Source organism: Annulohypoxylon maeteangense (assembly GCF_022496945.1).
Source record: "Annulohypoxylon maeteangense strain CBS 123835 unplaced genomic scaffold GGS22scaffold_5, whole genome shotgun sequence".
Lineage (NCBI taxonomy): Eukaryota > Fungi > Ascomycota > Sordariomycetes > Xylariales > Hypoxylaceae > Annulohypoxylon > Annulohypoxylon maeteangense.
Window position 1 is genome coordinate 1901492 of NW_025953252.1, and position 21176 is coordinate 1922667.

The 21176-nt window shown below is 47.3% G+C and overlaps 7 protein-coding genes across 7 annotated transcripts; 1 reads left to right on the forward strand and 6 right to left on the reverse strand.

Moving 5' to 3' along the window:
• Positions 1-600: 600 nt before the first annotated feature.
• Positions 601-5234, reverse strand: GGS22DRAFT_159204 (AHS2-domain-containing protein). Its single transcript, XM_047960759.1, has 11 exons — positions 4936-5234; positions 4590-4860; positions 4277-4522; positions 3743-4211; positions 3541-3681; positions 3291-3467; positions 2984-3236; positions 2868-2925; positions 2131-2808; positions 1927-2068; positions 601-1871 (listed from the first exon to the last, which is right to left on the reverse strand). Exons 1-11 carry the CDS (start codon positions 5124-5126, stop codon positions 799-801), a joined length of 3699 nt encoding a protein of 1232 aa, XP_047820858.1. The 5' UTR covers positions 5127-5234; the 3' UTR covers positions 601-798.
• A 253-nt stretch (positions 5235-5487) lies between these two features.
• Positions 5488-6945, reverse strand: GGS22DRAFT_159205 (D-isomer specific 2-hydroxyacid dehydrogenase). Its single transcript, XM_047960760.1, has one exon. It carries the CDS (start codon positions 6714-6716, stop codon positions 5697-5699), a length of 1020 nt encoding a protein of 339 aa, XP_047820859.1. The 5' UTR covers positions 6717-6945; the 3' UTR covers positions 5488-5696.
• Positions 6946-7348: 403 nt separating this feature from the next.
• GGS22DRAFT_120564 (NAD(P)-binding protein) lies at positions 7349-8799 on the reverse strand. Its single transcript, XM_047958214.1, has 4 exons — positions 8067-8799; positions 7575-8015; positions 7457-7509; positions 7349-7408 (listed from the first exon to the last, which is right to left on the reverse strand). Exons 1-3 carry the CDS (start codon positions 8616-8618, stop codon positions 7465-7467), a joined length of 1038 nt encoding a protein of 345 aa, XP_047820860.1. The 5' UTR covers positions 8619-8799; the 3' UTR covers positions 7349-7408; positions 7457-7464.
• A 785-nt stretch (positions 8800-9584) lies between these two features.
• Positions 9585-11594, forward strand: GGS22DRAFT_120599 (GMC oxidoreductase). Its single transcript, XM_047958216.1, has 2 exons — positions 9585-10905; positions 10966-11594. The coding sequence occupies exons 1-2, from the start codon at positions 9608-9610 to the stop codon at positions 11525-11527; spliced, it is 1860 nt and encodes a 619-aa protein (XP_047820861.1). The 5' UTR covers positions 9585-9607; the 3' UTR covers positions 11528-11594.
• On the reverse strand, positions 11594-13133 carry GGS22DRAFT_120583 (uncharacterized protein). The gene is made up of 5 exons (XM_047958215.1): positions 12831-13133; positions 12715-12771; positions 12583-12650; positions 12166-12518; positions 11594-12111 (listed from the first exon to the last, which is right to left on the reverse strand). The coding sequence occupies exons 1-5, from the start codon at positions 13009-13011 to the stop codon at positions 11661-11663; spliced, it is 1110 nt and encodes a 369-aa protein (XP_047820862.1). The 5' UTR covers positions 13012-13133; the 3' UTR covers positions 11594-11660.
• An 856-nt stretch (positions 13134-13989) lies between these two features.
• On the reverse strand, positions 13990-15765 carry GGS22DRAFT_159219 (ribonuclease H-like protein). The gene is made up of 2 exons (XM_047960761.1): positions 15304-15765; positions 13990-15241 (listed from the first exon to the last, which is right to left on the reverse strand). The coding sequence occupies exons 1-2, from the start codon at positions 15653-15655 to the stop codon at positions 14070-14072; spliced, it is 1524 nt and encodes a 507-aa protein (XP_047820863.1). The 5' UTR covers positions 15656-15765; the 3' UTR covers positions 13990-14069.
• A 2261-nt stretch (positions 15766-18026) lies between these two features.
• GGS22DRAFT_120620 (uncharacterized protein) lies at positions 18027-20375 on the reverse strand. Its single transcript, XM_047958217.1, has 3 exons — positions 20248-20375; positions 18888-20176; positions 18027-18822 (listed from the first exon to the last, which is right to left on the reverse strand). The coding sequence occupies exons 2-3, from the start codon at positions 20101-20103 to the stop codon at positions 18236-18238; spliced, it is 1803 nt and encodes a 600-aa protein (XP_047820864.1). The 5' UTR covers positions 20104-20176; positions 20248-20375; the 3' UTR covers positions 18027-18235.
• Positions 20376-21176: the final 801 nt, after the last annotated feature.

Sequence of the window (21176 nt, forward strand, 5' to 3'; positions counted from 1 at the left end):
GCGGATGTGGCTTGCTGATCGCCGATATTCCTCACCGACGTCACAGTCATGAGAACTTGGAGTAGGATCGTTTATAATTGAGCCCATCTTCGATCGCGATGGTGATGTCGCACTAATTGCGCTAAGCTAGTAAGTCGGCGTGGGAAATGAATCTCAAAATAAATGCAATCAATAAAATGAAAAAAGTCTTTAAGGCCCAGCCCGAGGTATTGTTGATCGGCTCCTGGCTACTGCGCCCCTGCTATTAGGTATTTCTTTGCCACTCCATTTCAGGCCCCTTTGATTGATTGCATTATTTTGTAGTTTTTTTTTCAAATATTTTTTTCTAATTGTTTCCGAGTTTTTCTGATTTATTTTGATGTATGCTGCTTTTTTTTTTTTTTTTTTTTTTTTTGCTTTTTGCTTTTTTTTTCTTGCAATCATCGGGAATCGAACCCTAGACCTCCCCATTTCAGGGGTGTCGTTAAAAGGGGTAAGATGAGGTATCTGAGGCACATAATTAACTAGACCATTGCCAGCAAGGCCGTTAATCTAATGCCGCCGATTGAAAAAAGGTACTGTATTATGTTATTTAAGTACTGGTTCGAAACTGAATTATGAGCACTGGGCAAGCAAGACGCATTATGCGTCTCCATAGCGACAGATAGGTAGCTTAGACGCATATCTACTAATAGTACCTACGTGACTCGGCATCTCGAATCAAGGGTCCTCATGCTAAATTCATCATACCGTAGTCCATTATCCTTATCCTAACATTCATGATACATCCCAAACGATAAACTGTCACGACTTGCCTACCTAGGCAGGCTCCTCGAGAAGGACAAGATGCGTCCCGGGTGATACCAAGGTCCCTTCCTGCACCAAAAGCTCCTTAACCACCAATCCATGATGAGACTCGTCCGCGGGAACCTCGATCTCCATCTTCATAGCTTCTAACACTATGATCGCCTTACCTTTCTCGATAACATCTCCAGATTTGACGTGGAGTTTCCATACCTTACCAATCTGAGGCGACGCGACCTTGATCCCAGGTGTCGCATCATCGATTTGTCGAGGTACACTTCCACGGTTCTTCTCTTGAACCAACTTCCATTCTGAAAGCAGCTCTTCTTCGCGAATGCGCATCTTCTGTTCTGCCGCTGCTTGCTTGGCGCGGAATTCAATCGTCGTAGGCAAACGGCTGGCCTCGTGTTCTTTTGCGAGCTCAGCGTGGACATCAAATGTAGTTTCCTCGACCTTTATCTCATACGTGCCGGCTTCGAACTGTCTCAGTATCTCGGTATACTGCTCGAGGGTTACTTCTTCAAATTCGATCAAGTCGAATGGTTCGCATAGCCAAGGCTTGGACTCTCGGAACCCTGGTCGTAGCGCGTACGTATCCCACACCGGGATTGATCTGGCAAGCATCATGTAACCTCCCGGTTGGTCTGCTGGGTATACACAGAACAAGCCACCGCCGAGAGCTACGGTACCTGGCGGTGTTGTGATCCGAGTGGGATTGTACTTCTGACCAGTGAGGCGCGCAAGGGGATCTAGAGGCCACATAATCGGTAAGCCAGTCATGAATCCGACCGTCACGACAAGGAATCGTGTCTTGCGAAGAATGTCGAAGACGTCGTTACGAGAAGAAAGACCGTTGTTCTTCTGCACGTATGCGACATTATCGTCCGTATAAACGGCTTTCTCACGCTGCATAGTGGAGTATCGTTTCTCTGCTTCGCGAATAGAGGGATGGTCGAATACGATGGGCAACGTGAAGCGACGAGCTGATACTGGCTTTTCGAGGTTGCTACTCTGTTGATGTGCTGCGTTGATTAGGGCGACGACGTCTGATTGAGCAATTATCTCCGGTTCGTATTCGACATTTATCGCTATGAAGAGGTCTTAGTCAGCCCATCGAGAAGGTGAAGTCTGACGTATACTTACAGTTAATGTTCACATGCACGTATGTACCTGGTGTGTCTCTGTTTTGAATGGCTCTGGCTAGATTGTTCGCCGCTACCGAGGTATCGAGGCCAACTTTTTGAGAACTTATAGCTATGTCGATGATGATGAACCGATCTCCACCCTAAAAGTAAAGATATGGTTAGTAGGTGCGGGTAGATTTATAATTGGCATTAGATGGCATACCTGACGTAAGGTGAGTTTTGCTCCTGAAGCGGTGCTACTAGGAATGACTTCCAATACTGCGTCTGTGTCTGCGGCTACTTCTTCCACCTCTAAAAGTGAAAGCGGGTTCTCATGACTCAAAGTGCCATTAGATATATGCCCTTGAACGGCACGTAGGAATTTGGTCTTTCGTTCCGCTAACTCTCGAGCCGATTTGTAGGATATCGGTGTCAACGTCGTCTTGTCTCCGGGTTTGAGCTTTCCTAACTTCCACATATCCGCGGTGACCACCGTAGAAGAACATACAAAGCCACCTAACCCAGGAGCATCCTGCGGAAATATCACAGGACTGTCGCCAGTCCAATTGATCCCACCCGGCGATGGATAGGGGTAATCAACGACATTACTCGGATGGCTGCCACCCTCTTCTCCATGTGTTCGGGCCCATTCTATCTTCGGACCATCTAGGCGAATGCCAGTCCGATTGCAATTGTAGTCCACTGTCCACTTGGTGGAATAGATAGTCTGTCGACCAGCTGCTGTTATCAAATCATTGGAGTCATGTGGGCCATGCATCACATAGATGGTCTTCGCATCGCTGGGAGGAATCAAGCTTCGTGGGAGTTGATAAGAGTCAGGTATCTCAGATTGCTCGATGTGCTCCAGCTCGAAGAAATCCCCACTTCGAAGCTGGCGACCCTGCATACAGCTTTAGTACCTACGTAATCTTTTTAGGGTTGCTGCGGAATAACTCTTACTTGAAGACCTCCTAAAGCAAGACTTTGTGTCGTGGACTTGGATCCCAGCCATTCTGGTCTGTTTGATAGGTAAATATTAGTATTTGAATTGCGAGTCACTCATTGGAGATACTCACAATTTAGGAAGCCCCCCCTTTATTGCGATATAACATCGCCCTCCTGGAGTAGCGGATGCACCTATCTTGAGTACCTCCTTTGGTTTGACGATAATCCTGGACCACATATCTTTCGGCTTCCCGTCAATGTCAACGATAAATGGTGAGCCTGTAATGGATACTACGCATACGCTATGAAAGAGGAGTTCTGGTCCCTGGGCAATAACCTCGAAACATTCGACATTTTCCGAATTTCCAACGAGTAAATTCGCAACTATGACAATTAGTAAAGGCTGATGGGAATAAATGGGTAGATAATAGAACATACTTCTGGCAGACAAGTCATCCCCTGGCCCGCTTATAGGTATGCCGTAACCCTTCCTGGTTCTTGGTTGGGCTTGTTGGACAGTGGTGGAAGCCCCTGGTTTTATGACTTGCATACCCGTGGGATTAAAAGTGAACTGGGTCTCTAGGAATGTTGTGAGAGTTTTTCCGCCACAGAATTCTGTTCAATAAGTCAGTAATGACCGATATTGACCTCACAGTGTCAAGGTGCGGGTTTACTACTAGGTACTTACCATTCGAACGAATGATGGATCCAAGAAATGCCAAGTTTGTGACCAGTCCGCCAACTTCCGATGTACTCAAGGCCTTCTGCATCGCGATAATAGATCCCTCTCTTGTAGGTGAGTGAACTATAACTTTAGCTAATAGTGAATCTATCAAGTTCGTGATTCATTGTTAGAAAGATTCTGCCAAAGGCATCCAGGCTTCACTAACCGAAATAGGGGCTCACGAAAGACCCCAATTGTATCCAGGTATCAATACGGGCAGATTCATCAGGCCAGGAGATTGACTGGACATGACCCGAGCTAGGCATGAATGAGTCGGCTGGATTTTCGCAACATACTCGGACTTCAATCGCCGCTCCCTTGGGAACCTTTGTCTGGATTTCTAGAAGTTCGTCAGAGGGAATACCAGCTTTTCCAGCCAGTTGATATTCCGCTTGCCGCAGCATCAATGCTACTAGATCAATATCATAGCAAAGCTCGGTGACACCGTGCTCAACCTGTAAGCGCGTGTTCATCTCTAAAAAGAAGAAATCTCCCGTTTCATCGTCAACGAGAAATTCTACAGTCCCGGCCGATTGGTATTTTATCGACTTGGCTAAAGTCAAAGCAGAGGCGACGAGTCGGTCGCGTATCTCTGGCTTATCAACTAAGTAGGGGCTTGGACATTCTTCAATGACCTAATTCAGCATTAATATGAGTACATGGGTAAATGTCTGATTGGGACGTATGTAGGATGACCTACCTTCTGTCGCCGCCTCTGAATGCTGCATTCTCTTTCGCCAAAGTGGATTACCTCAGTTCCGTTACCAAAAACTTGGACCTCAATATGGTGGCTCGTGGGATAGTAGCTTTCCATAAAGACTCCAGAATCGCCGAAGAGCGCTTTCGAGCGACTTTCTACACTGGCAAAGGCCGCCGGAATCTCATCCTCGGTCCAGCAGGCTTGTTGGCCCATACCTCCACCACCGCCAGAGGCTTTGAGCATGACCTGCGTGAATCGTAAGCAATCGCGGGTCAACTTAAACAGAGACAAACAGCAATAAGTTTATACTGACTGGAAACCCTATATCTCGTGATGTAGTCAGCGCCTCCTCTGCGCTTCCGAGTAGCTTCGATCCTTGGATGACAGGGACACCCGCAGCAACAGCTAGATCTCTTGCTACATGTTTGAGGCCCATACTGTGGATTGCCTCACTGTCGGGACCGACGAAGACCATGCCGGCATCATGGACACGTCTTGCAAAGTCAGCATTCTCACTCAAGAAACCGTATCCCGGGAACACAGCTTCAACGGAATGCTTCTTGCATATATCTAGAATGACGTCACTTCACCAGCGATATATTAGCGATATGAATTAACTGAAGTAATTGTAAAGATCTAACTAATAGGATTGAATTTACACATTGGTATATGCCTTGGGTCCTTCGTCTTCAAGCAAGATGCTTATATCGGCAAGACGAACGTGAAGCGATCCTGAATCTGCTGGTGTGAATATGGAAAGACTGGTGATAGATAGTTGCTTGCATGCACGAATACATCGCACAGCGATTTCACCACGATTGGCGATGAGCACCCGACTAAGAGACATCATGAAGCATATCTCATTACATCAGATGTAAGATAGATGAGCAAGTCAAGTTAAATGAGTATAGCTAGGTACATATCGATGGGATTATTCAAACTTATTCAGACTTATCGTCCTGCCGTTGACGAATAAGGAGGAATAAAGAGGAATGAGGGGAACTGATAAGACCTCTTCGGACGTGAGGGAAGTAATTGGAGCTTAGTGTGACCCTGATAGGCTTCCCCATACGATAATCCTCAATTTCTTGCCTGGAAAAGTTAGGCTTAAAACATAGTGGAATTCCTAGTATAGAAACAGGATCTCGTGTCTCGGCAACATACAAGATCTTCAAGGTCTAGACTTTATGGATAGGTCTGTGATGAGAGATGGGAAAGGAAGATCGTTCTATTTTCGGCATGTACAAGCGATAGTAGGATATGACGGCTGTATTCTATGATTTCTATCAATATGAATCTCTGACTTTCCTAATGCTGTGAGTGAAGGCCTGTGTCGTGGGTTATGTTACCGTACCTAGACTACCTCGCATGAATCGAGACCTAGTACCTACCTAGGTAGTAGATAGGGAGGTATCTAATATTAATCCGCATGCCCAGGCACCCAATCCAACCCTCTCTGCTCACTCACCAAAGTCAACATCTTCCCCTGATCAACAGCGGCCTGCAAGTTCTTCAACACGAGCAACTCCATATCCCGCTGCGTCTCAACCGTGCTCGTCCCAAGATGAGGAAGCAAGAACGCGCGATTACTCTTCACAAGCCCCGGATGCACCTCCGGCTCATTTTCAAAAACATCCAATCCCACCGCTGAAACCTGGCCGGACTCAAGCGCATCCACGAGATGCGCCTCATTGATAAGAGCGCCCCTTGCCGTGTTAACAACCACCACACCCCTCTTCATCTTCGCCAACTCCGGCGCCGCGATGATATGCCGTGTACTCGCATTCAATGCTAGATTAAGCGACAGAACATCCGCCTGAGCAAGCAGCTCATCGAATGAGACGTACTTCGCGCCGTTCTCCAACGATGGGTCTAATCGTTTACGATTGTGGTAAATAATCTCCATCCCCAGACTCCGCGCACGGTGCGCCATCGCGGAACCTATGCCACCCATACCCAGGATCCCGAGTACCTTATTGCGGGGATCATGTCCGAGCCGCATATTCCCCTTCCACCTCCCCTCGCGTAGCGCGACAAGCGGTTCGTGGGCCTGACGTAAAGCGCCGAGCATGAGGAAGATACCAGTGTCGGCGGTGGAATCGTTGACGATGCCAGGCGTAGACGAGACCGCAATGTGACGTGCACTGCACGCGCTCACATCGATGTTATCGTACCCGGCGCCGTTATGCGCGATGTATTTCCACGACTCCGGGAGTGCGTCTACGAGTTCCTTGTTGAAGGGACCGGTGAGTAGCGTCGACATATTGGATCGGTAGCATCCTTGCACTTTGGCGTAGGTTCCGTTCCGGCAGTTTTCGAAGAACTGCTCTCGCGTTCCTTTGCGGAACTCGAGGAGTGAGTACTTTTTGCTAAGAGATGTCCATTCTGCGTTGGTGTGAGCTAGGTTCCCGATAAGGAGGACCGTTGGAGGTGTTGACATGGTGACTTAGTCTTGTGGTGCATTTACGGAATATTAAATGCTTTTATTCATCTCGAAATATGACTGTTTCGGGCAGATATTTGGGAGGTGAGTAGGTAGCTTAACCGAGGTGCCGAATTTCGGAGTAGTAGCCGACCGAAGAATTCACCAACGATCTTGCGGAGATTTCATAGCTTCGTATTTTAGTCCCACACGGTGCCGTATACCTACACGAAACTCTTCGCCCTTCTATTTTCGGCGAGACAACGCGGGAAGAAACTTACTTTGAGATTGGCAATAAAGAAACTTGTTACTGCTTATCTAGAGACTTGCATATGCATGTACCTGTTGCAGACTTCATCGTGGCTTAAGTTAATCTTCAAACGCTGCCTCATTGGCTATTTTGTGTGTCGTACAACAGCGGAAAGATGATCCTGTCTTGGAAGAATTGATACGTCGTTAAAAAAGTAAAATTTCCCTGTGATTTCTCTGCATTTCAGTTGTGAAACCGCACTTATTTCAAAAGCGATTGCGTGCATGCGTGCCTGCTTTCCCCGACCTTAACTCGGCATTGAAGATACTGACAAGGTTCTACGTTTCTGGTTTTTCCCAAATAGGGGGATGATGCTGTAGCCACAACAGCGCCATGAGTTACGAGTGGTTCACACGCAGAGACCGGCTGAATAGGGGCATCAGAAAGTTGGAACTTTTAACTGTTATAACATTAAGCTAGTACTCCATCATATCCACAGGCTACCTACACATCCATTCACGCAATCTTAATGACCAGCTTCCCGAAATGCTTCTGATCCCACTATTTCCACCAAAAATTAGCAATGCACACTCAATATCAAGACAAAATCGAATAGAACTACGTACCATGTAATTATAAGCCTCCTTAGTCTTCTCAAAGTCAAAGACCTCCTTATCGACGACGGGGTGAATATCATTGGCCTCAATCGCGGCAACCATCTCCTCCATCAGCGCCTTTGAGCCGACGTACACTCCTCGGGCTGTGCAGATGTGTCTAAGGGTGTCGACGACGGAAGCTTCTGTTTTGGCGCCGCCAAGCAAGCCGATGACGCTGATAATGCCCTCGAACCGGATGGCCTTGAGACTCTGCTCGACGGTGCCCTGGCCGCCGACTTCGACTACGTGGTGCACGCCCGCGCCACCCGGCGTCAGTTTCTTCGCTGTCTCACCCCAATTCGCATCTTCTCTGTAGTTGATGACGTAATCTGCGCCTAGTTTCTTCAGTGTCTCTCCTTTTGCTGCTGAGGATGTGGTGGCGATGACCTTAGCACCTGCGGCCTTTGCGAACTATTCGAGTGTCAGTAAATAGTGTCGTGTTGGCGCTCTGTGAGTACATACCTGCAGCGCGAAGATGCTCACGCCTCCCGTGCCTTCTACAAGGACCCACTCCCCAGGCTTCAATGGTTTTAGTCCATAGAGCGCGTTCCAACTTGTCAAGGCAGCGCAAGATAGCGTGCTGGCTTCGATGTGGCTGAGGTTGCTGGGAGACCGAACTAATCCGTTCTCGTTGAACACGCCGTACTGACGTAGCGCACCATCCAAGACGCCGCCAAGTCCCGTCACAGCCGCGGCGAAATCGACAGGGCCGAATTGATGGCCTTGGTTAAACAGCGTGACTACCTTGTCGCCTTTCTTCCACTTAGAGACTTTAGATCCGACCTCGACAACTTCGCCAGAACCGTCGGATGATGCGACGACGGGAAATTTGGTCGCGAAGGGATAGATGCCCTTCGGAATCATGAGGTCTCGGTAGTTCAGGGAGGCGGCGTGTATCTTGACGAGAACCTCATTTTCTCCTACTTGGGGAATTGGTGCTTCGGTAAATTGAAGCTCGTCAAACCCCTTCTCGGTTCCTGTGACGACCCATTGCTTCGTGGTTGAGGGTGCCATCTTTTAAGGTAGGGTTGGGGTGAGCTGCTTGTGGTGTTTCTAATGATCAAATGATGGAAATAATGCGAATGGTGCGGTGATGCTGTGATGTTGTGAGGTCTGACGATAATCTGAATTTCAATCTCAATTTAATTAGGCTCAAGTGGTATATATAGAGGTTGCGACCCCTGATTGTTGATGCTAAAGTGACGAATGGTGATTATTAAGATAGATTTACTAATATCCCTGCATAAAATGAAGCGGAGTTAACGTCATGAGTGTGTTGACTATGACAAGAATGTTTCGGGGATTAGGAGAAGACTACTCCTGGAGATAAACTAATGAGGGGCTAATTAGTAACATCCTCGCCGCATCGTGACATTAGTTTGGAAAGGAGGGTATACTTTTACCCTTATACCTAACGATTACCTAAAAGGTCAAGTATTCGATTTATAAGCTTCCACCAATGAACCAACTAGATTCTATCCTTGTGATGATGTTGTCTTTGTTGTCGTGTATGCCCTCTAAACTCAAAGTAAGAGAGGTTTTGTAATATTTTTTAGCATCTGTGGATAGTGGATGGCGGATGGTGGGGATGGAATCTATGGATCCTATTCTGGAGCGGCAAAACATCATTTTTAAACGCTTAGATCACCTCATATGCTAACGGATGAAGTCTTGGCTCGGCTGAACTTGCGGCTAAATCGAGCTCGACACATACTCTTGGGCAGACTCAATTAAGAGTAGATGCGAACTACCGATGATCTTGCTACGTCGCCAATATATCGGAAATGAAGATACAATGAGAGGCGAGAGATGCGGCCTCGACCGTCGGTGATCACTCGTGTCATTGGCTTCCTCAAGCTGCAAGATAACAGACTATCTTGGGTCGAGGGGAAGATAACTGTTCACCGAGTTAGGAAGAATATAATAAAAACATTACTCCTCCGATGGCGAGCTCGTTGGATTCTCTTCCCCAGGTAAGATTTAACAGGTGTGCATTAGTCACAATGTTTCGATCGATCGTACTAGTGTTGCTAACCCTAGCGTGGCCGGATCATGCAGTGGCTCAATCATCGGAGTACGAATATGTCGTAGTCGGTTCTGGACCGGGTGGTGGACCGCTGGCAGTCGAACTAGCGAAATCCGGGCACTCGGTTCTCCTTTTGGAAGCTGGATCCGATCTGTCTGACGACCCTATGTACCAAAACACCGGCAGAGCTCCCGAAGCGGCGAATGACGCAAGAACGAGATGGGATTTCTTCGTGAAGCATTCAGATGACCCAGAGAGAGAGTTGAAGTACGAACACATGACTTGGCGTACCACTAATGGATCATTTTACGTCGGTCTCGACCCCCCTGAGGGCGCAGAACAGCTTGGAATCTATTATCCCCGCGCTGCAACTCTCGGCGGATGCGCGATGCACAATGCAGCCGTCCTACATCTACCTAGCGACCAAAACTGGGACTATATTGCGAACATCACCGGTGATGACTCGTGGAGAGCATCTGAGATGAGAAAGATCTTTGAAGAGATCGAGAATTGCCATTACCTGGAGAATGGAACTGCCGGCCATGGTTTCTCGGGGTGGTTAGACAGTAACCAGGGCACAGACTTCTGGCTGAGTAATGCTACCGACGGAACTGCACTTCTGAAAGCTGTAGCGGAAGCATCCGGCTCAGTAGGGAATAGTACTGGCTCGGCAATATCTGATGACGAACTGAGGACGCTTTTGAATAGAGACATCAATGCACTAGATCCAAACCGTGACCAACTTACTGGGATATTCGGCATGGCGACACATACGGACGCCGCCGGACTGCGTTTTAGCCCCGCGAACTATATCAAGAGGGCACTAAAAGAGAACCCAGAGCTTCCATTGACCGTCGAGCTCAACTCCTTTCTCACGGGGATCACGTGGGACCAGCTACGGGACTTTGAGCCTCCCGCCGTGATGTCGATAGACTACGTCGTTGGACCTAGCGCGTACAAAGCCGATCCGCGATACGATCCGAATCGGAACACCACTACTGGTTTCTCTTGGGTTGGCAAGGAGCTTATCATCGCCGGCGGTACTTTCAACTCCCCTCAGATTTTGAAGCTTAGCGGTGTTGGCCCAGCAGACGAGCTTGAGAAGCACAATATTACTGTTGTAGCAGATCTTCCGGGAGTTGGCGCAAACCTTGGAGATAACTACGAGGGTGGCGTTTTATCTCTCGCTGCTAAACCATTCCAAGGTCTAAGCGGTCCCTACGTTGTCCAGTTGAAGACATCAGCTTCGGATGGTGATCGAGACATATACGCATGGTAAGTGCACCTTATTATTCGTTCAGCAGTTCCATGTCGTTGATTAGTGTGTAAACACAGGCAGTTAAATGCTGGGTTTGAAGGCTTTTGGCCTGGATGGCCCGATAATTTCGGTCCAAACGTCTTAACAATCCCATTCGTGCATATGGACCCGCGCTCAAGTGGTAAAGGATCAGTCGAGTTACGCTCTGCCGATCCCTTCGAACAACCCGAGATAAACTTCCGCTTCTTCGAGGGAGACAGCGAAAAGGACCTGCAGGCCATGCTCGAAGCTGTCAAGTTCGGTCATAGATTGAAGAGCCTTCTCCCGGAAGATTCGGGTCTAAGTCCCTTCGACGAGAAGCATCCATGCAAAGGTGATGACTCTGCTGACTGTACCGATGACGCTATTAAGGAATATCTGAAGCTGCAGGCATACTCGCATCATGCAAGCGGTACCTGTGCGATTGGTAACATCTCCGATCCGATGTCTGTCCTGGACTCGAAATTTAGAGTCAAGGGAGTCAAAGGCCTTCGCGTCGTGGACGCGTCAGTCTTCCCCAAACCACCCGGCGCATTCCCGGTTCTCCCAACATTCATGATATCAATGAAAGCGGCGAAGGACATCTTAGGAGATGCTTAAAGGGTAACTTTCTTTATGAATTGTGAAGATATAGCTCTCCTCATGCATCCACCTTATGAATACTCCATGAAAAGACATCCAGGTATTCTTACGTGAGACTTGACCTTGACTCATTGTTTCCATATACCCCATTTTAGACCTCGCGTCGAATATCTCGCTGTGTCTCAGAGCCACATTCTATGCTGTATCCCCTAGTCAATTCTGCATCGTATGAATCATAATTGACCTCGTATGTGTTAGTAACATAAATAGCCGTGTCGCTATCATTCGTACGCGTCTCATGGATTAACCCTTCTCTGGACTCGGCGCTCCTAAATTGATACCTATGGCTTGCCTTATCCACCCTCCAAGAAAGCGGTTTCTTAATGTGAGCGTTCTGACAATCTTCTGGCGCGAGGGCCAATTTCCAGCGAGGGAGGTGAGCCCTAACGAAAGGTCTGAGGCGTGTCATGCTGTTGCATACTATACCAAGGTTTAATTCCAGCGCTGCGAAGACTGCTGATTCAGCCTGTGTCCACGTCACGTCATCATTCTGCACCATCGCCTTGACGAAGGCAACTCGTGCGATAGAGATAGTAACGACTCTACAAGCGTATTAGTAACACAAGATCCCCCGTGGGTAAAGGGACAAACCCTACGCTGATCCTAGTCCCATAATTAATCCAACAACCACCTTCTGTCTCATAGGCATGTTCAACTTGTGTATTACCGGAATAGGGAGTATGATGACCGCCACCTCGGAGACAATATTCAGAACAGATTGTGATATTATGATGTTATTTAAACAGCGACCGCTTCCGACAAACATCGGGTTACATGGGCCGGCTAATAGAATCGTCAAAACCAGAGTATATGTGCCTATAAGTAATCCAACGACATAAACACAAGTATGGAATAGCTTGAAGGGGTCTATGCGAAGGTAGAGAACCAGCATTGCAAACTTGGTGAAAGTCGACGACCAAAGGTACGTAAGTCCGATGGGTAATAGAACCTTGAGCAGCGTCAGCAGGAATTCCTTCAAGATTGGCCTGATCAGGGTTTGTATGGTAAGTTACGTCGAAGTATCCTTTTTCTTGAGTTGGTGTCACGTCCCATAAATGCCTCCCAAACCCAGATAGCATTCCTGTGACCTGGTCAGTAAACGTCCACGAAGAGTATTCTGGCTACTTGAGAAAAGGGCTCTATGCCTAAAATTATACTAATGAAGTAGCCTAGCGAACCTCCCCATGACATGAGGATAAACACTATTCAAAAGTTAGTAACCAAATCTCGAGGTGAAATTATTTCCCAATTCAAAACTCACAGACATCCCAGTCTAGTTTCTTCACGATGGCAAAAGCCGTGTACAATCGCAGGGCCAAGAAGGTAGTTGCAAGTATAAGAGTGACGGCGAAAACTGATATGAGTGCGCGTTGAAGATACGTCCAATGATGAAAGTCTGGTACTATACCCTCCGGAGGGGGGATGACGCCAACTTCTGGCATTGTGGTTCGTTGTGGTCCTAAGGGATTATGCTATCCTAGTATGCTTGAATGTAGACGATTGATTCATAGGATCGCAGATGGAAAATATAAGGTGGCATAAATACTTAATGTTAACGGGGAATTATGCTATCCCTCGCATTTTCATACCTACCTAGTAGTAGGTACCTACCTGAGAATAAGTAGAGGGCCGGTATCAATTAAATGGCCCCTATAGATACCCGTGGACCCCTCTCGGATGAGGATTCTAAAATGCCTTACGAACATGCTGCGCCGTAGTATCTAGTACGAGTGCGGGGGCTGTTTCTGCACAAGTACCTGGGTATATATACGGAGTGTAACAATGATTCCACGGCGAAATGCGTACTTCAGAAATTTCACCGTGACAGTATTGAAAAAAATAAGCTGAGCGTAGTATTGGGGGTAGACGTCGGTGGGCCATGTCGAGTTTCAATTGGGCGCCTGTCAAAATAATATATATTTTATTAGAAATGACCGATATCTCTGTCCGTTGGTCAAGTAATATTTAGATCAGGACATAGATAGTAATTGTAGGGATACTTTGCTGGTGAAAGCGCGGTGTCATTGATGTTGTTGGAGGATGATGTTCTTCAGTTCTGACGTTTTTGCTTAGGTACTTGAACACCCTTAATTGAGTTATGTCAGCACTGAAGGATTACATAAGTTAAATTTGAATTACATAACATTGAATTACATAATATCAAACTGAGGACTCAAGAGATAGGCATTTCATGGTGATCCATCTGCTGGAATTGTGCTTATTACCAAGTAGCTGCCCATATTAGGCCAAACGGGTAGGTGATTTCCTAGCAGCATTTATGTGTTGGCATCATCTTCAGTCTACTGGATAGGTAGACGCTTATTCAATTACCTTAGTAGCCCTAAATTGGGACCTCTGGGGTAGTTTACGCACTGTATTTTAGTGGATAGCCACTATAATTCGGGACCATAACCACTAAATAAAAAGTTCAACTACTTCCATTCACTGTTCATAGCGACTAACTACTTAGACTAGGAACCATTGAGACATCTAATATCCATCAATAATCCGGATCTGCCCATAATGGATCGTTATCGCGATTTCTGCCCTGGTAATAATCGTAAAAACGATATCCTCCAACATTCCCCGTACCGTGCAGATGCGCATAATCGTAATCGAAATCGTCATCATAATAATCGTGGTCATAATTGTCGTCGTAGCCATAGTCGTAGTCGCCGTAGTTGCGCGCTCCAGGTGTAGGCAGAGGAAAAGGAGTTTGCTTCTCCTTCTCCTTCTCTTTCTGTTCCTTCTCTTCCTTCTCTTTCTTTGCCTTTGCCTTTGCCCGCTCCCGTTCTTGCTGCTTCAGTTTATCCTCTTCATACTTAATGAGAGCATTTCTACCCCATTCCAACAGCTTTACCGGCTCTTTAAGACACCAGAGGACTAACTCCCTAGAAGCAAGTGTGTCCTCTAAGCAGTCGTGGCCTTTCTTAGAGGTCTGTATCTTAAGACCAAGTATCTGCTGAGTCGCACGCTTCAAACCCCAATTATGCCGCAGTCTTTGTGCCCTCCCGAAGGCAGCTTCCGCGACGAGGATTCCAGAGTCGATGACCTGTTTGTGGGCGATATGCAAGACCCGGAGGTCGTGGTTCAGCGCGTGGCCTACGAGTATCGTATCCGCATCGACGAACTGGAACAATTTTGCTCTCGCAGCCGGCCATCCGTCTAGAAACTGACCACTCGCTTTGGCTATCGCCATCTTAGCCGGGGTCACGCCACTCCATCGGGTTCGCCAATCCTTTACGGGTTGGGTAGGAGCTACAAGGGAGTTGACGAGGACCTCTCCGGTGAAGAGGTCGACGGCGCAGAGATGGGCGAGCTCGTCCTTGTCCCCCGCAACCCCGACCATCTCGCAGTCGAGAGCGATGCCCCTTCGTTTCATCAACCCCTTTACTCTCGCCGGTGCTGAAGCGAACGATACGATGCTAAACTTGTGGTGCCCTCGGTAGGCCGGATCGCCCGTATAATAGCCTTGCTCTATCAAGCGAGATTCACTATGGCATTGGTTTGTGGCGGCCTTGATGAGACTGGCATCTTGTCGCCCTGATACCCATGGGTAGTTTGTCAGGAGAGGGTTAGGCGGCTGGGCCAGAGGTGCCATTTGACTTGTTGGCATGGACATCTGTATAACTCCTGAAGGTTGGCTAGCATTGGAATTGGCAGATATGGGAACTTAGCAAGGTAAGTTAATCGAATAGTTCTCTAGAGTAGGGGATTGTGGAGGGTAGTAATACCTTTAGTGGGGCTCTTCGTAGCCTTTTTCGACTTTGTAGCTGTCTTAGGTGACTTGGTTGCTGGCGCTGGCGCTGATTTCTTCGGGGTAGTTTTGGGCTTCTCCGCCTGGGATTTTTTATCGGAGAAAGAAGCATTCGGCTTCGGCGGGGTGGTAGGTTTCAGTTGATGTGTTGTGGCAGCCCTGTTATGTTGTTGAAGTCCTTCCTTCGAACCGAATAATTGATCGCACACTGTGCACCATCTATGCCTCATGTGACCGGTCTCAAAAACATGCCTAGTAAATGACGGAGGGGTGTCAAAAATCAAGGCGCAATCGCACCGCAATTTTCGATGTCCTTTGCTTTGCGCCATGATGATCGAGGGTTGCCAAGCAGAGGAGTGTTGCTACACTGATGCTCTGAGCTCCAGCATCAGTGTAGATCAGAGAAATAAGGATTTCAATTTCTACTCCGATTGATTTAATAAAAGTTAAGAAGTTGTGGAGGCCTGCACAGTCAGCCTAGGTTAGGCATTTGAGGCCGTGGTGCCACGGGCTACACGGGCTGAGCTGTCAGGTCCGACGCTGGCGCTGGTTGGCGAATCAAAAACAGCCTGATCATGCATAACGGTCCCGAACCGATTCGACTGCCCGATTAGACAGCCTGGCACTGTTTCAGCGAACCAAAGTTCTACCAACACAAAAGACGAGATTTGCCTTGTGAGTTTATGTGAGAACCGACAACATTGGCATTGTAAATGATTACAGTCGGCTTGTTGGTCGCTTTACTGTCTATCCCAACCCGCTTTAATCGGGACATGAGAACGAATACGCCGCCACGTAATATGAAGAGCGGGCTGTTTTTGGTCGACTTGCCAGCTTGACTCAATTGGCATGGTAGTCGCCAATTATCGACTTAACATAAAGACTCAACATAATGTAAGTGTTCTACAGTTGCGGGGGATCATCTCCGCATAAAGATCCCGGGATACCCAGGAGGCAACCGGATTTGTTAGCGGCGCAGCAAACAAGAACTGAAACAAAACTATCAACTAAGTAAGTAGATAACAACATGGGCCGGTATGCTGATAGAAAATTACCCATAACTGCCGTTCGAAGCTGAAAATAACTAGGTACTCCGACATTACTTAGTTTGGTTCTATACATCACAGGGTCAATTATTTACTTAGGTACTGAACGGTAGAAACTATGTTCAATTGGAAGAGTACCGGACAAGGTAAATGTGTTAAACCAGGGATATCACGTGATCTTCCGTAACTGGTCCGCCGCTTTCCTTAAACTCACCGTGACAAGTTTTGAACCCTCTTCATACCAAAAGGATTTCGGGATAGATTTAGATACTGTATTTTCTCATCCAACGGAAGATGAACAGCGCTCAGGGTAGCGACTAATGCTCTGAGAAAAAGGGAATCAATTCTGTTCAGTCCAATCTACAAAGTGATAGCTACTCTAATAATCGGACACGGACTGAGGAGAGAAAAGGGGTATCACGTGATTTGCCGACCTTTGAGTAGGTAGAAAAGTTTGTCTACAGATCTATACCTACTTAGGTAGATAATGCTTCTATCGTAGGAATCTAGGTATGTTATACAAGTATTTTATTCAGTTTGGCGAGCTTGCGTGAAATTTCGAACCTGATGTAAAAGTGAGATCCAACGAGCCTCGACGAGGAATGTTAGATGTAAAACTATAGCGCTTCTAATGAATCAAGAAATTCCACTAAAGAAAGGAGAGGAAAGAGTAAATAACTTACTAGAGCAATTAGGAACTTACAAGACTGATAGCAATATTTTAGAACATGTCTTCCATTGTAGTTTGACTTCTGTCGATCAAGGGTACTCATAAGAGAAGGCGGTCAAATAAACACACAGTCTACTTAATTGGCTAATAAGTAGGTAGGTATTCCTTAAAATGATGCACCCAACCCCTGTGAATATAATCCCTGATAGTCCCTAAATCCCCTATAAGTTGTAGGGACTTAGCGATTAAATGCAGTGTCAAATACAGTGTATCTATAATACAAACACTGTAACGCGTTGACATGCTAGATGTAGGGTTTAGATCGATTCCGCTAACTCAACTGGAGTCTAGAAGTATATATTAAGTATGTAAATAAATCACAAGCCACCAGGCCTTCTGTACCAAAAGCTAGCTATTGACGGACGTTGGTAGATTGGTATACATCGGTGTCAGGGGCCCCTATTCATTTATTTTGTCAGTACGTAGACCTTACGCAGGACCTAGTATCATAAGAATAATATCTCAGTTTGTTGAGAATATCCCCGTATTCTTAGGCCGGGTATAAATGAGTTATCAAGTAGGTAGAAGGTGTAAGGGATGCAGTGTACCTAGTGGCCCAGGAGTTGGAAGAATTCAATAGAATGCGAATTGGCTTACTGATTCGGTGATGCCCTAAAAGCACGGAATCAACTACGCTATCTACCTACCTAGGTAGGTACCTAATGAGAGATGGATATGGTCGATTGCTTGTTTTTTTGGGCATCAATACCTACTGATGTCTAATAGTACCTTGGTACCTTCGAAATGTTCCTATCGATTCGTAAATCATTATTCTCTCCTATCTCGATCAAACCTTCAGGACACTTAATATACACGGGTCTTCTGTAACGATTGTTCCAAAGTCCTTTGACGGTATCCATTATATCATACACTTAACGCCATATACTAATCCCTACAGGTTCTTATACAAGTAAATCTGCGAAAGAGCGTTGACGATGCAGCCAGTCTCCTCCTGGTCCCATATTCCCCCATTATATGACACGAACACGTACATATTCCGAGCCCTGAATGCCTGTAGAGACGGTATTAGTAGGTAGACGATGACCTTGCTGACTGGCCGTAGGTAGGCCGATAGATAATTAGACATTAATTTGTCCTTGTTATGTTCTGTCCAAACAGAACTCCTATGCCGATTACACGATCCCCGCGATAACGGCCATCACAGCGCCATAAAGACCGACGCAGGTGAGAAGTTCCCAAGTACGGATAGCCACTATCTGCCCTTGAAAGAGAGCCCCCAGAATACCGAGGCCGACTAGGATAACCACCGTCAACCTACCAAGGTACCCGGGAATAATCAAGAAAGTCAAGATTGGAAGGATCACTGCCACCGTGACTGCTATAGACAACAGGACAACTTGATTATCGTCGTATACCGTGTCGACGGTTATGATGCTACCTTCTTGACGATCCTGCCGATATGGCGAAATAGGTCTGTCATGCTGATAAGGCGAGACAGGTCGAGACCTGATGGGAGATACGGCTCGGGGTTCTGCCATGGTGAACCCTGAATGTGCGATTGGGGTTGGAACTGGTTCCTCATCAATTACCTCCTGATATTCGTCGCTAACACATATTAGGTCATCCGATATATCAAGAAAACGGCTCTCTATTTCGGCGATAGGAGCATGGGTCGCGAGATAGCCGCGGTATTCGTGGATGTCCTCTAATGACGGAACTGGCATCCCCTGCGTCTCCCTACACGACGACAGTAGACGGTCTAGGCGGTCATCCGCATGAGCGAGTTACTAAACCAAGAACGCTTTATGGAAAGGGGATTCTTACTGTATTGCTCCAACTTAAATCCAATCTTTCCGAGGATATCGGTCTTATGCCAATGGAGTTCGCCGCCTGCCATATACTCTGCTCTTCGCGACGCCGGGAAGAAAGAATCCGGCCCCGGTATTCGCCGGCTCTGCGTATCCGCCGCGTCGAGTCGATGGAGTTGCTCCTCCAGTTCACAAATCTCATCCTGGAGATACAACAACAGCCTGTGATTTAACATCTCGAATCGACGAAATATGGGTCGGAGATGCGGGCCAGCTTGATTTGCTGGTGAGATAGAAAGCTTCGAAGCGAGTAACTCATACCCCGTCAAAGGTAACCTCTCCGGCCTTGGAGCAGGTTGTGATCGACCTCGATTAGGCTCTCGTGGAGCGTGTTCGGCTGGTGGTGTGTTTGGACGTTCAGGGTTCCCTCGTGCGACATCTGGAAACCCGTAACTTCGTCTCCTATTTAGACCCGATGTCATCCGAGGTCCGCCATTAAGACGACTATCTCCCTCAACACCACGCTCGGGGCTCGTGCTTCGGTCCGTTTCGTGCTCGCCAACGTTTTCTGAAGCGTCATCCCTGAAACCGGTAGTCGCTGTAGAAGCGCTGCGGATTGATGGTGATTGGCCTTGGAGAGAGGTTGGCGATCGACGAGCTGCCTCTTCCACTGACCTTTGAATGCTTTCTTCAGTCACAAGAGGAGAGTCGGAATCTAGGAAGTTGAAGGCGTTAGGTTTTCTTTGGGGAAACCTCTTTCGCCTCGACTTTGCCTTCCCCGCGTTGTCCCCGTTTGGAAAAGGCCTCTCTGTGATGCCGCTTCTGCCAGAGCCGTTTGAGCCGTGCGAACTTGGACCACCGGTGGCCAGACTCGTGGATGCGACTGAAGCCGTACTCAGATTGGTAAGGGTGTCGTTATCTTCTGCGATATTAAGGCGATTGAGATCCTCAGCGCCAAATCCATGTCCCGACGGTTGACCATTGCCTATGCCTTCGCCGAAAGCGGGAGGTGATGTGGATTGATTGGCAGGATCTGGTATAAGCTCAGGGGAAGCTCTCAAAACGCTGGAAAATCTCCTATGAGGTTTATTTAAGTTATTGGGGTCATATTTCAAGGTAGGCTCCCATGGTCTAGCATCGGTGTTACGTCTTGGTATGCTTTTTCTCCTCGAAGCTGGAGGATATTGAAAATTCTGGGGCTCCCGTTGGATATGGTCCTGATCGTCAGCCATGGCGTCCTCAGCGGCGATGTGCCGAGAGGTACCTCGATCGATAGCAGCCGGGACGGAGGAGGAGCGATAATGTCTTTGGAACGACATTAGTAAAGATTAAGGCGCGTCCGTGGAGAAATTCTTAATAAAATGGGCTTATTTTACTTTACGGTGAGGTGAGAGAAGATGTGCGAACGCGGCGTGAAAAACACATACTTCGCAATATTGAGTCGTAGATAGCTGCAGGTAGCCGCCCATGAAGCGTAGAGACGTGAGTATATGGGTATGCGTATCTCCTAATTAGGTAATGGCTAGGTAGTAGTTTGACGAAGGACGAACAGAATAGTGACAGATATCCAAACTTGATATGTATTAATGACGAATAATCGAACTAGAAAAAGCTACCAGACGCTATAAATCATCACTCGAAGGACATGTGGCTGACGGAGATGGAAAGTACACGAGGCGCGACGACGATGGTTAAACATGATGGGATTATGCGACGCCAGTCCACACACACCATGAACTAAAGGGAGTGTATGTGGTCCTATGAGATGTCTGGTTTGATATTGAATGAGGAAAAAGAGCTGAAGAGGGGAGCTCCTCGACTCTTAAAGGAAGATTAGCTGGGTAGGGGTTTGAAAAAGGGCGATACTCGGCCATCATAGTACTCACTCGTTCTCAGGTTGGTCAGGAGATGCGACACCCCTGTTCCCAACGAGTAACGAAGAGCCCCCCCAATATCAGTCGGTCGCATGGAAGTGTCCAGATATCACACGGTAGATGATTGGTTGGCTTATGAAGTTGTGTGAGTGACGCGAAGTGATTCTGATAGTGACCGAGACCACATGGCGCGTGTGCCGGTGATGAATCGTATCCAATAGTTCCTTAATTTCACTTTGATTCGATACGTTTCGGTATTCTTCCCTTTATGTCCTCAGTTCGTTTCCATATTGGGATGTTGATATTGATCCGATCTAATTTCGAGAAGTTGAAGATTGAAAGATGCGATAAACGACGAGGATGCGCATTTAATGCACTAAATGTGAAGGTACCTACCCAGGTATCCGTAGATCTGGTTCAGTGGAGTAGGC

What these genes read in the sequence shown, in the direction of transcription:
- GGS22DRAFT_159204 (XM_047960759.1), bottom strand. Translation starts at nt 5,126, where the DNA reads ATGATGTCTCTTAGTCGGGTGCTCATCGCCAATCGTGGTGAAATCGCT. An exon ending in TTTCGTGAGCCCCTATTTCG is followed by an intron (nt 3,682 to 3,742) that starts GTTAGTGAAGCC and finishes CGAACTTGATAG; the next exon opens with ATTCACTATTAGCTAAAGTT. An exon ending in AAGGGGGGGCTTCCTAAATT is followed by an intron (nt 2,926 to 2,983) that starts GTGAGTATCTCC and finishes CCTATCAAACAG; the next exon opens with ACCAGAATGGCTGGGATCCA.
- GGS22DRAFT_159205 (XM_047960760.1), bottom strand. Translation starts at nt 6,716, where the DNA reads ATGTCAACACCTCCAACGGTCCTCCTTATCGGGAACCTAGCTCACACC.
- GGS22DRAFT_120564 (XM_047958214.1), bottom strand. Translation starts at nt 8,618, where the DNA reads ATGGCACCCTCAACCACGAAGCAATGGGTCGTCACAGGAACCGAGAAG. An exon ending in TGAGCATCTTCGCGCTGCAG is followed by an intron (nt 8,016 to 8,066) that starts GTATGTACTCAC and finishes ACACTCGAATAG; the next exon opens with TTCGCAAAGGCCGCAGGTGC. An exon ending in AGGAGGCTTATAATTACATG is followed by an intron (nt 7,510 to 7,574) that starts GTACGTAGTTCT and finishes TGGTGGAAATAG; the next exon opens with TGGGATCAGAAGCATTTCGG.
- GGS22DRAFT_120599 (XM_047958216.1), top strand. Translation starts at nt 9,608, where the DNA reads ATGTTTCGATCGATCGTACTAGTGTTGCTAACCCTAGCGTGGCCGGAT. An exon ending in GATCGAGACATATACGCATG is followed by an intron (nt 10,906 to 10,965) that starts GTAAGTGCACCT and finishes GTGTAAACACAG; the next exon opens with GCAGTTAAATGCTGGGTTTG.
- GGS22DRAFT_120583 (XM_047958215.1), bottom strand. Translation starts at nt 13,011, where the DNA reads ATGCCAGAAGTTGGCGTCATCCCCCCTCCGGAGGGTATAGTACCAGAC. An exon ending in GAAACTAGACTGGGATGTCT is followed by an intron (nt 12,772 to 12,830) that starts GTGAGTTTTGAA and finishes ACTTTTGAATAG; the next exon opens with TGTTTATCCTCATGTCATGG. An exon ending in ATTATGGGACTAGGATCAGC is followed by an intron (nt 12,112 to 12,165) that starts GTAGGGTTTGTC and finishes ATACGCTTGTAG; the next exon opens with AGTCGTTACTATCTCTATCG.
- GGS22DRAFT_159219 (XM_047960761.1), bottom strand. Translation starts at nt 15,655, where the DNA reads ATGGCGCAAAGCAAAGGACATCGAAAATTGCGGTGCGATTGCGCCTTG. An exon ending in TACGAAGAGCCCCACTAAAG is followed by an intron (nt 15,242 to 15,303) that starts GTATTACTACCC and finishes TACCTTGCTAAG; the next exon opens with TTCCCATATCTGCCAATTCC.
- GGS22DRAFT_120620 (XM_047958217.1), bottom strand. Translation starts at nt 20,103, where the DNA reads ATGGCTGACGATCAGGACCATATCCAACGGGAGCCCCAGAATTTTCAA. An exon ending in ATTTAAGTTGGAGCAATACA is followed by an intron (nt 18,823 to 18,887) that starts GTAAGAATCCCC and finishes ATGACCGCCTAG; the next exon opens with ACCGTCTACTGTCGTCGTGT.